This window comes from Capricornis sumatraensis, chromosome 5 (assembly GCF_032405125.1).
Source record: "Capricornis sumatraensis isolate serow.1 chromosome 5, serow.2, whole genome shotgun sequence".
NCBI classification, from domain to species: Eukaryota; Metazoa; Chordata; class Mammalia; order Artiodactyla; family Bovidae; genus Capricornis; species Capricornis sumatraensis.
Window position 1 is genome coordinate 119,263,830 of NC_091073.1, and position 12,584 is coordinate 119,276,413.

The window sequence follows — 12,584 nt, forward strand, 5'->3', positions numbered from 1 at the left end:
ACCCAGCGCAGCCCAATAAATAAAGGAATGAGTGGCTCACATGGGCTGGAGAGAGGACTGTTGAGGAAAGGAAGGCACCACTAGATCTGGGTATTGAATAGATTATGAGAAGGGACGATGGGAGAAGGAGAGGAAAACTTGGACAGGGAGGCGCTGAGTCTTTCGAGGATGACACAGACGGGGAGACGGCGCCACTGCGAACCGGGACTGCGGGCAGTCAGCGCACTGGCTTAGAGGGACGTCTACTTAATCATAAATGTAGCTCAAAAGTACAAATCACTTTTGACACGATATTAACAGCACGAAGTACAGAAAAAAATTAAAATTAAGGGGAAAAACTATGAAAAACAACTTGTGGGGAACTGAAATAAATCCAAGTATAAAATATTAACGTGGTAATGAATGTGCACCAAAGGGGTAAAATGTAAGGAGAAGCATTCTGAACTTCCAGCTTCTCCCTGATCTGTCTACTTAACTAGACCCTAAGGGAAAAGCAATGAGAACTGCTGGACTTCTGAAGCCTTTTCAAGAATTACAGGCATATAACAGGAACACATGGGATAACCAAAAGTATTTCGTGGAAAATAATATTTTAAAAGATGTAGCAATTTCTAATTTTCTCTGTATTTTCTTTAATTTTCTCCTTCAAGCAGCAAGGAGATGCCATTCAACTTCAGAGAAGAAGCCTGTCAACTATGTCTACACTCTATCCAACAACTGTGAAGACACCGAGAGGCCACCTCGCCTAGACAGGCCTCCAAACATGGTATGAAACCCGCTCCCTTTGACAGCTTATTAAATCACTAACTCGGGGTGAATTTTGGAAACTACCTTGGCAACTTACTCTAGCTTCCTCTTGCACATGCAAAAACACATTAGCTTCCTTAAGGCACCAGAAAGTCCAGGAGACAAGAAAGTATTTGGTCTGGTTTAACCCAGCAGTTCACAGTATTATTAGCTAATGAAATGGACTTTTTTCCTCACCTACATACTAACACAATAAACAAACACCAGATGGTTCATAAGCCAGAAATTTACCAGGAGTTAGTTAGCACACAAATGGCCTAGAATTACATTTATTCCCATTTTAATTCTGCTTTAATAAAATATTTCTATACAGAGTTTAAATGATTTCTACTAAATCAGAGCTTTGGGGGGAAAAAGAAAGAAAACCGTATTTTCACTTTGTCATTACTTGTCAAACTACTTCAGCACGTGGGCACTTTAGAACTCAGTGAACAGACAAACGCTACTTGTGCAAAGTACTGTGTAAATTTTTAAATTTTCTGATTAAGCTTTGACACCTGTTTCCACAATATTTTCTGTTTCTGCTGTCTCCAGTCCATCCATGCTGTCCTCATCTTCCGCTGCAGCTTTTCCTCTACTCCGAGGCCTGCAGACAAAGAATAAACACATATAATTAAACGGTACATTTGAAGACTTAGAATTCTGCTCAAAATAAAGCACAAATGAAAGGTACATAGAATAAAATGACTTAGGCAATCCTCCCTTCATTTTACCATGTCAGACAGTACATGCCACACTGCACAGTTGCTTTCCCCACAGATTCAGCTGCTCCTTACACCCAAACACGGGGGCAGGCCCACATTACTATGTCTGTGGCATCATAACTCACGTCTTCACACACTCCTCAGATGAGGCTTTCCCCTCTTTTATCAGACCTCGAGATGACTCCCTGTCCACAGCAGTGGCTTTTAACTGCCCAGGTGGCTCTTTTCAAAGTGCACACACCGGGTTATACCTCTGGATCTAATGAAATTGGGGAGTGACATCTGTGATCTCTATTTCTAAAATTTTACTCCTTAAGGAGAAAGTGAGGCATACCCCTGCAAACCATGCCCCCCGCCAAAAAACCTCCATTAAACATGATTTAATCACACTAGAAGTGTGATGGATTTTTAACTTATAAACACTTCAGTAAAGTCAAATAAATGTTAAGAATCATGGTAAAGTAAGATTTTTTTTTTAACCAATACAGTTTTTAAAAACTAAGGCCTTTGACATCTTTGATGTCTCATAAATAAATGAGTCAAAAAAAATTAAACACATAAAAAAGTAAGACACTACATATAAAAAAAACTTAGAAACTGATAAATCAGTATTCAGATAATTTCAGAGCTTTAAATTATTTCATTATTCTAAAAGAAAGGGCACAAATGAACTATTTATTTGAAAAATATCAAAAGAGTCGAAAACAATTAAGAAATAGAGAAAATAATATGAAAAAAATAACGCAAAAGGCTGTTTTAAACAACAGGAAACCCATTTAAATTTTACTTTTTAAAGGAAATAAATCCATCAAAACTAATAAAGGAAATGTATAAATCCTCTAAGTTAAAGTAATCAAAGTTCAAATATTTGATAAACTACTATGAACTGTCTAAAGTCATCCTGACCCTCCCCAAAATTAAAAAAGGATACCTGAACCAAAACCCTAACATATCCAAAAATTGTGGATGAAAAAAATCTAAATAAAATACCAATAATCAGAATGCAAGCATAATTTAATATTAGAAATCTGCCAATATAACATGCCAAGTCAAGCAGTCAAAACACCATCATTCATAAGAAGAAGAAGGAAAAGAGGCAGAATAAGATGACAAAAATTTTGGGAAGGGGGGATTGAGGCTAAGGCTGATTTTACTGTTCATGGGAAAAGGGAGAGAATAAATTATCTTTAGAATTTATTAAGGCAACTTGTTATGTTTAACTTAAAACAATTAAAGGATTAAAAAGGGAGCAGAGGAACGAAGGTTTGATCAGTCCAACAGCAGGCAGACCAGGAGGAAAAAAACACCTGGTAAACAGAAAATAGGATAGAAATAACTATGAGTTTACACAGCAAATATAAATGGCTTAAAACTTAATGCTGCCGTTACTTAACGATGAAAATAATTCAGCAGCGTAACTTAATAGAACTTCAAATTACATAAAACAAACAAAGAACAACAGAAAGAAATTGCTAGTTTCACAATCATTATGGGAGATTTTAACATCTCACTCTCAGAAACTGATAGATGTAACATTAAAAGCATTTTAAGCAAGTATTTAGACAATACATTTAACAAGCAACATTAGACAACTCAATCAACCCTCCTTATGTCTGGCTCTGTTAAAACACTGGATAAACAAAACAAAATCCCTCCCTTCTCCAAACTACTCTCTAGTAGGAAGATATATTTTTTTATTATTGAAAACAAATAAAACACAAGAAAATACTAGGGGAAAAAAGGCAAATGAAGGATTAGCTATCTGTTTAAATATATTTATAAAATCAGTCACTCAGTTGTGTCCGACTCTTTTACATTTACAAAATAAACTGCATGAAATAAAATTCATCTGAGTAAGGAGACACTTGAGTACAGATGTGAAGTAGAACAGGAACCAAAGCAGGCAGATGTCTGGTGAAATAGCGCTCAGTAGAAGAAACAGCAAATGCTAAGTTCTTAAGAGAAGAGCTGCAGGACAGCAAGGACACACTGCCGGAGCTCAGCAGTGCTGCTCAGCAGACTGAGAGAAGCTGCGAGGAGACAGGCGGACTAAGAGTATTTTTTTTAAAGGCGGGGGTGGGGATTTGTTTAGAAACTTGCAGACCAATATAATGACTGGATACAGGGAGACAGGACACTCTTGAAATAATCCCAACATGACTACTGTAAGAAATTAATTCAAGAGAGATTATGGAAGTAAAATTTACATTTAATCTTTCCTTCATGTTCTTCGTAACTGTGTCAGCTCATTGCTGAAAACACTGAAACACACACGGCTTTGCTGGCTAACCCTAGTCTCCCAGGCCAATGCCCTGTTCTAAGTTTCTCTCGCCACTATGCTCGCCAACTGGCTTTACGTCAAACTTGTTTTATCTTGTTAGTATCTCAATGTGTTGGTCGTCTGCATCATGGTGGTAGTTACTGTTTAGCTGCTAAGTCATGTCTGACTCTTTGCATCCCCATGGACTGTAGCCCACCAGGCTCCTCTGTCGTGTGATTTCCCAGACAAGAATACTGGTGTGGGTTGCCATTTCCTACTCCAGGGGATCTTCCTGATCCAGGGATCAAACTCACTTCTCCTGTATTGGCAGGCAGTCTTTACACCACTGAGCCACCAGGGAAGCCCCTGAATGGTGGTATTTACTCCTAAAAAATAAATTTTAATTTTTGCCTTGCTTTTCTTCCTGCTTCTATTTATTTCTTCCATTCTTGATTTTTGGCACCACTGAAAACATGCTTTTTCCATTCATCAATCCATCAGAATTCTACTACTTCTGTCAATGGATCAATGTATCGACACCAGGAATTTGATTTTTCTGAATGCGAAACATAAAGGTCATATTGTCAAACTCACAGCAGTTGGCAATTTCCAAACTTAAAGAGCAAAAAGGTGCATAGATTTTCATAGCACGTTCACATGTTCTCGGTTTTGGTTTTAAATAGTCCAATTACAAATGGTAACACAAAGATTATTCACTTTAATCTTTCTTTAGTTTTTCGCCCTTCTCTTTATCCTTTATATCTCATAACCTTTTCATCTTACTTTTCCTTGTTTCACTTTGCTGCAAAGAAATATAAAGTAAAATAATACAACTAACTCTATTTGAGAAATTTTTCCAGAATTCAGTGTTTCTTGTTAATCTTATAAAAATTAAAACTAATTAAAAAAAACTAATTTGAATTCCTAAAACCTGAGGGCTCAGACTGTAAAGCATACACCTGCCAATGCGGGAGCCCAGAGTTCAATCCCCGGGTTGGGGAGATCCCCTGGAGGAGGGCATGGCAACCCACTCCAGCATTCTTGCCTGGAGAATCCCACGGACGGAGGAGCCTGGTGGGCTACAGTCCATGGGGTCACAAAGAGTCGGACACGACTGAGCGACACTCATAAACAGATGAAGCATAAGAACCAGTATTATCAGACACTGGACAACAGGCAGGGAGAGAACTGTAATCCCTGAGAAAAGGAAATCAAAAAGGTGAGCCCCACCCTCACAGAGGCTTTCCGTGGGTTAGTTTATGAACTGCAGCACACAGAGGGAACTCAGGACTGGCAGCTGTGCTTAAATGAGCACAGAGAAATCGTTAGTTAAGAGGGCGAATGGAGGAGAGTTTGTGGAGCAGAGTACACAGAATGAGGGAGCAGAGAAAAAGCTCCAGAAATCTGCTACCCTTGAGTTTTAATCTGAACACCAAACTGTACCACTGTGGTGTAAAACCCCACAAGGCTGAACAGGAACTGCTTCCAAGGCAAGACCCAATAAAGGAAAGATGCAATACAGAGTCCCAGAGCTCACAATGAGCCAGGAATCAGTCATGCTCCCTCTGGCCAGAGTGTAAGACCTCAGGGACTACACCTTTAGAAAGAGGGCTACATGAAGCCTAGAACAAACACTATTCTAGACCAGCCTTAAAATTGCTGACAAAAGCAACAACAGAATCAAAATGACCCACAATTAATTCAACTGGTGGCCAAAAAGGAAAAAAAAAAGACAAAACCAGAAGAAAAATCAAGGAATAGAAACAGAAAACAGAGAAGACAGACATAAGCATGGATGTTAAACCAGCTAGTATCACTATTCCTCATGCTTAGTGAATATGGAAAACACGAAAAAAGAAGCAAAATGGAAGATGATAAAGGCTAACATCAAAAGATGACATCATATGAAAACTTCACTTTGAAAGATTAACATCTGATTAGAAACTGCAAAAGAAACATGACTAACCTTCAAAACATAACAAAACAAACAAAAACCTTCCCCAAATAAAGGACAAAGTGAAAAAAAGACAAACAGCTACATGCAGTACCCTCTGGGACAGTAACAACCAGTCTAATATGTGTGAAGCTTGACTAGGAGGGAAGGGAATGGAAAAAATATTTAGAGAAATAATAGCAACAAAATCTTACAAATTAGAAAAAAATAAAAACCCACAGGGACTTCTCTGGCGATCTGGTGGCTAAGACTCTGGGCTCCCAATGCAGGGAGCCCAGGTTTGATCCCTGGTCAAGGGAACTACATCCCACATGCTGCCAAGTAAAAACCTGCTTTACCATCTGAGCAACCAGGAAGTCAAGTAAAACCTAGCACAGCCAAGTAAATAAATAAAAAGAAATAAACAAAACAAAACACAGACACCAAGAAGCACAACAAAATTCCTAACACACAAACACACACACACTCCCCTCCAGTAGGCACTTAACAGTCAATCTGCTGACAAACAGCAAGAAAAAAAAATTCGTAAAAGCAAACTCCCCTCAAAAGACATACTTACTGTTTACAGAGTAACAAAAATAATGACTGCAACTTTTTCATCTGAAAGGATATTTAAAAGTGCTTGGAAGAAAATTAAAGGTGGGGAAACACCGATAAACCCTTGAATAAAACATACAACAAAAAGCATCCTTCAAAAATAATAGTAGGACCTCCCTGGTGTACCAGTGCTTAAGAATCCACTTTGCGATGCAGGGTACGCAGGCTTGATCTCTGGTCAGGGAACTAGGATCCCATATGCCAGTGGGGCAACAAAGTCCGTGCTCCACAACCAGAGAAGCTAGCCCAGCACAACAGAAGATGCTGAACGACACAACCAAGATCCTGCGTGTTACAGCTGAGACCTGACGTAGCCAAACAGAGAAATAAAGAAAAATAAAGCAAAAAGTAAACAAACGCTAAACAAGTTAAAAGAAACCATTATACGTTAAGGAAATTCTTCAGACAGAAGGAAAATAATGCTCAATAAACATCTGGACCAAAATTCCTGTATGCAAAAGAATAAAGAGTGATGTAAATGGTATGTGAGTAAATTTATAAAAGATTTTTATACTTAAACCTCTAAAAATTAACTCACTGTTCAAAGCAAAAATAATAACATTGTGGGTTTCAAAATACATAGAAAATTTAAATGTATAGAAAAAATAGTTCAAAACATAAGAGGGTAAAAGCATGCTGATGTACGGGTTTTATATTGTATCTGAAGTGGTATTAACTGAGGCATCCTCTGAAGAGTTAACACTGCAATGTAAATCCTAAATCCTTTGTAAACAACACACACAGTCAGTTTATTAGTCCAATGGAAATAAAAACGGAATCCTAAAAATATATTCAATTAACCCAAAGAAGATAGGAAATGGATAGAAGGAAACAAAGCAGAGAATGGGAGAGAAGGGATAAATACAAAACAAAGCGCAAGTTGAGTTAATCCCTCCACATCAGTAATTATTTAAGGGTCAATGGTCTCAACAATTACGAGGCAAAACTTGTCAGACCAAATGAAGACAGCAAGAATCTTCCTCACGGAGATACAGTCCTAAAAATGCATGCGCTCCACAGCAAAGTTTCAAAACATGAAAGGAGAAATGTTTAAAGCCACAATTATACCTTGTTAGCACAACCCTCTGCTCAGTAACTGATACGGTAGACACAAAGCTCAGTAAAGAGATGGAAGGTTTAAGGCTACCAACCACAAGGACTGAACTGACAGTTAAAGAACACCCTGCCTAAGGACAACAGGCCACCTACTCCTTTCAGGTGCATGACCCCAAGATCAGGCGGGTTCCAGATCGGGAAAGGAGTAGTCAAAGCTGTATACTGTCACCCAGCTTATGTAACTAATATGTAGAGTGCATCACGTGAAATGCCAGGCTGGAAAAAGCACAAGCTGGCATCAAGACTGATGGGAGAAATAGCAACAACCACTAGTCCAGAAAGAAATGATCAAGAAAATGAGAGAATAGCTTGAGCTAAATGAAAATAAAAACATAGCATTTCAAAATTTGTAACATTCGGGTAAGCAGTGAATGGGAAATTTACAATTTTAAATAGTAATATCAGGGGCAAGAGAGGGGTAGGGAATTAAGAGGTATAAACTATTATGTATAAAATAAATAAGCTATAAGGATATATAATACAACACAGGAAATATAATCAATATTTTATAAAAATTATTTTATAGAATATTTTAAAGGTTTATTACTCCATTTATAAACAGAGTAATATAGCCTTTAATAACTGCAAATCAACTGACAACCATTATGTCATACACCTGACACTTCTGAAATAGTGTACATAGATTATACCTCAATTAATAAAAAAAAGTTAAAAAAAAGTTATATTAAAAAACCTCATAATGGTAACATAGGTCTCCACTTAAAAGAAATTAAAAAATGAAAATCAAGACTATAATAAGTAGAATGGAAGAAATAATAAAGAGCAGAAATTGATGACATAAAACCACAACTGTTTGTTTTCAAACTGAAAACAAAAGATAGTTCTTTGAAAGAACAGATGACCAACCAACAATAATGATCAAGAAAAATTTTAAAAGCCTCACAAATTACCAATAAAAAATTTGAAAGGGGAGGGTCATCACTAGAGAGACTATACACATTAATAGGACGATGCTATTCTATTAAAAAACAATTCTGTCACTAAAACAGCAACTCAGATGAAATGATCAAAATCCTTGGAAGGCACAAATTATCAAATATGACTTAAGAATAGAGAATCTGAGTAACCCAATCACATATTTTAAAGATTGAATTTGTAAGTAAAAACCTTCACAAAAAGAAAATCCAATTCCTGATAGCTTTACTGATGAATTCTATCAAACTTTTAAGAAATAATATTAATCCTACACTATCTTTTGTAAATAACAAATAAGAAAAGAACACTTTCTAACTCATTCTATGAGGCTGGCATGCCACTGACAGCAAAAATCAAAGACATTACATAAAGCTAATATCCATTATAAACATAGGCCTGTTCCATAAAATAAAAAAAAGAACACTCTTCCACCCATTTTTTGCAGATATTACAACTGTCATACATACCAAGTCAAAACAAGGGTAATGAAAGAAAATAAAATTACAGACTATTTTTCACTTTAAAAACTCCAAACAAAAGATATCAAGGGGCTCCACCTCTAACAAGTTGGAGAAATATATGCCAAACTTTTTTCTCCCACTGAATGTAACTATAAAGCATGTAAATAATTCATGAAACCACCACTGAGTTGCCTTAAAAACTTGTAACAGCAGTTTGTCCAGGAACAGACACCAAAATTCACCAAAGTATCACTAAGTTTACTACTATTTTATCTCTCCCGTATCCCCTGGCCTGAACTAAAAGAAGTCTGAAACCCAGAACTCAGTGCTGAGGTGCAGAAAAAGAGAGAGCTTGCCTGAACTGACCACAACCTGCCCATGGGTGGGCCTGATCCGAATTAGCGTAAGAACACCTTTGAGAGCTAAGCTAACAGGTCCCACAGGGGTGACTTGGTACTGCACACACAGTACAAACAGAAACAGTCCCGCAAGAGGCTTTGAAAACTAAACTGACCTTACTGCAGCCCACAAAAGGCTGGTTGTAACCTGCAGCTTGTACCTACCCAGGCTAAGTGCCTATTAAATCAAAATTACCAACCTTCTCCATAAGATGTTTCTAAAATCCACAGTCTTATAATATCTAAGACGTTCAGGAAACAATCCAAAATTACTTGATACTCAAAGAACTACAATAAAATCAAATCACCCGAAAAAATACAAGAGGCTAATGAACGCAAGAGGCTAATGATAAAATGACAGAGGCTGGAATTATGAACACTTTCAGGCAGCTACTATAAAATGTTCCTGTGAGCAACTCTGAACACTTAAAGCTTAAAACAGAAAGTATCAGCAAATACCGAAAAGACATAAAGAAGAACCAAGAAGAAATTTTAGAAAGAAAAAATTACCAAAGCAAAATAAAAGACTCTTTAGAAATAAAAAAATCAATGATGGCCGTCAGTTCAATTCAGTTCAGCCGCTCAGTCGTGTCCGACTCTTTGTGACCCCATGAACTGCAGCACGCCAGGCCTTCCTGTCCATCACCAACTCCTGGAGTTCACCCAAACTCATGTCCATCGAGTCGGTGATGCCATCCAGCCATCTCATCCTCTGTCGTCCCCTTTTCCTCCTGCCCCCAATCCCTCCCAGCCATCAGGGTCTTTTCCCATGAGTCAACTCTTCGCATGAGGTGGCCAAAGTATTGGAGTTTCAGCTTTAGCATCAGTCCTTCCAAAGAACACTCAGGACTGATCTCCTTTAGAATGGACTGCTTGGATCTCCTTGCAGTCCAAGGGACTCTCAAGAAGTCTTCTCCAACAACAGCACAAAGGCTCAGAGGTTAAAGCATCTGCCTGCAGTGTGGGAGACCTGGGTTTGTTCCCTGGGTTGGGAAGATCTCCTGGAGAAGGAAATGGCAACCCACTCTTGCCTGGAGAATCCCATGAATGGAGGAGCCTGGTGGGCTTACAGTCCATGGGGTCGCAAAGAGTTGGACCCGACTGAGCGACTTAACTTTCACTTTAACTTTCATAAGTGGCCTAGACACTCCAATCAAAATACAGAGGTTGTGTGAGAATCAATTTAAAAAAAACATGCCCCAACTACATGCTGTCTACTTGAAGCTGAAATCAAATATGACGACCCATTTAAGGAAACAGACAGATCATGCAACACTAACCGAAATTAAGCTGAAATGGATATGTTAGTATCATACAAAGCAGTATGTCATTTCAAAACAAATGACAAGGATAAAGAAGGGTATCACATGCAATACTGATTCCCAACAACAAATAATTCCAAGTGTGTATGTAACCTCACAACAGAACTTCAAAACACATGAAGCAAAAACCAACCAAAAAACCCTTAAAGTACGTTATTCTCACGGAGTCCTCGTAACTGCCCTGCTGAAGTCAGCACTGCTGTCCCCGTTTTACAGATAACCAAACTGAACCTGTCAGTCATGTCCAACTCTGTGCGACCCCATGGACTGCAGCCCACCAGGCTCCTGTCTGTGCGATTCTTCAGGCAAGAATATTGGAGTGGGTTGCCATTTCCTCCTCCAGGGGATCTTCCTGACCCAGGGATTCAATCGGTGTCTCCTGCATCGGCAGGCAGATTCTTTACCACTAAGCCTCCAAGGAAGCCCCACACTGAAATTAAGAAAGGTTAAATAGGTTACCCAAAGTCACTCAACTGGTCAAAGCTAAACCGTAGTGAGGTCAACACACTGGGAAGAAGACCCACAAACTCCCCCTACTGAGGTCTATGAAACTACTGGTTTGCCCTAAACTTCCATTAAAAAAAAAAAAAAAAAACCTGTTGCGGGTAGGGAAGCTTGCTACCTTGGGCCAGTGCCTGTATCTGCTACCAAACCCCAATGTTCAGCCCTCAAAACAGGCAAAGGAAAAACGCTTCAAGACCACCTCTCCTCAAGCATCTCAGGATTCCACTCCACTGGACAAGTCACTGACTGACACACTCAAAAAACCAAGAGGCTGAAGCAGGAGTTTAGACAGGCATGTGGAACTGGAGTGAAAGCTGACCTTTCCCAGTCCTGTGGCCAGTGCTGACTTTTCCAAGTTTTCTGGCATATTGAATGCAGCACTTTAACAGCATCCACTTTTAGGATGTAACTGTAGATCAGACGTTAATATTAGTTTGCTTTAACGCAGTCAGTGTTTGTTCAGAAATAGTGAGATGTTCACTCTTTTTCTCTCCTTACCTTTCCCTCTTTATCTCAGATTTACACCCGTGTTCACAGGAGTTTCCACCCTCGAGGACCTCACTCCAATAGGTGCTCGACTAAACAGCATCTGTTGGTTCATCTCCCCTACCGGCCTCTCACCACCCAGCTCAGTGAAGGGCACTCAGTCGTGTCCAACTCTTTGCAACCCTTGGACTGTACAGTCCATGGAATTTTCCAGGCCAGAATACTGGAGTGGGTAGCCTTTCCCTTCTTCAGGGAATCTTCCTAATCGAACAGGGATCTCCTCTACTGCAGGCGGATTCTTTACCAGCCGAACTATGAGGGAAACCAGCTCAGAGGCAGCAGTAATACAGCGGTTACAAGCAGAGATTGCGGAGCCGGACTGCCTGGATCACAAGGCTGCCAGCTGCACAACCACGTGTGAGGGGCTTAAACTTGGTGCCTCACTTTCCTCATCAGTAAAATGGTATAAAAGAACTACCTCACAGGACTACCGTGAGGATTAAATGTAAAGTGCCTCCAATGCCAGTTCCCTGTGACCCTCTCCTCATCCCAGGCCTTTATCACCTCCTTTCCAAGCTTGGACCCCATGATCAGCGGGTCTAACACTCTGGTCCTCAATACTTCCTCCCTTTATTTCATTCCATTAAATGCCTGGTAAAACCTCAATACTGATGAAAACAAACCTTGCATCTGCTCTGGCCCAGGAGCTCAAGCTGTGAGGAAAAGACACAGCCAAGTCACTGCCTTCAGTCTGCATTTCCAACCTCACCCCTCCGGAAGCCCCTCACTACCCAGCAATCACCGCTCAGATCGGTTCACTCTCCCATTTCCTTAGATACTTATTTCATACTTTTTCTGTCTTCAAACAATTGAAGACTCTCCACTCTCCACCCTTCGGTTGACAGAATTGGCTTGCTACTTCAGTGGGGACACAGAGCTAGTCTGAGAGTTTCCTATCCTCCTCTGACCAAACCCTCAACTTCCCTGAAAGCTCCCCTGTAGACTCCACGTTCCCTCCCGCTAAACACACCATCTGGTC

General features: G+C 39.5%; 1 protein-coding gene across 1 annotated transcript in view; it reads right to left on the reverse strand.

Moving 5' to 3' along the window:
• The window catches only part of KMT2C (lysine methyltransferase 2C), a 257,369-nt gene that overhangs the window by 179,958 nt on the left and 64,827 nt on the right, over positions 1-12,584 (reverse strand). Inside the window, exon 2 of the mRNA XM_068973381.1 lies at positions 1,305-1,393. Coding sequence (XP_068829482.1) covers positions 1,305-1,393 — 89 coding nt within the window. The remainder of the gene's footprint in view (positions 1-1,304; positions 1,394-12,584) is intronic.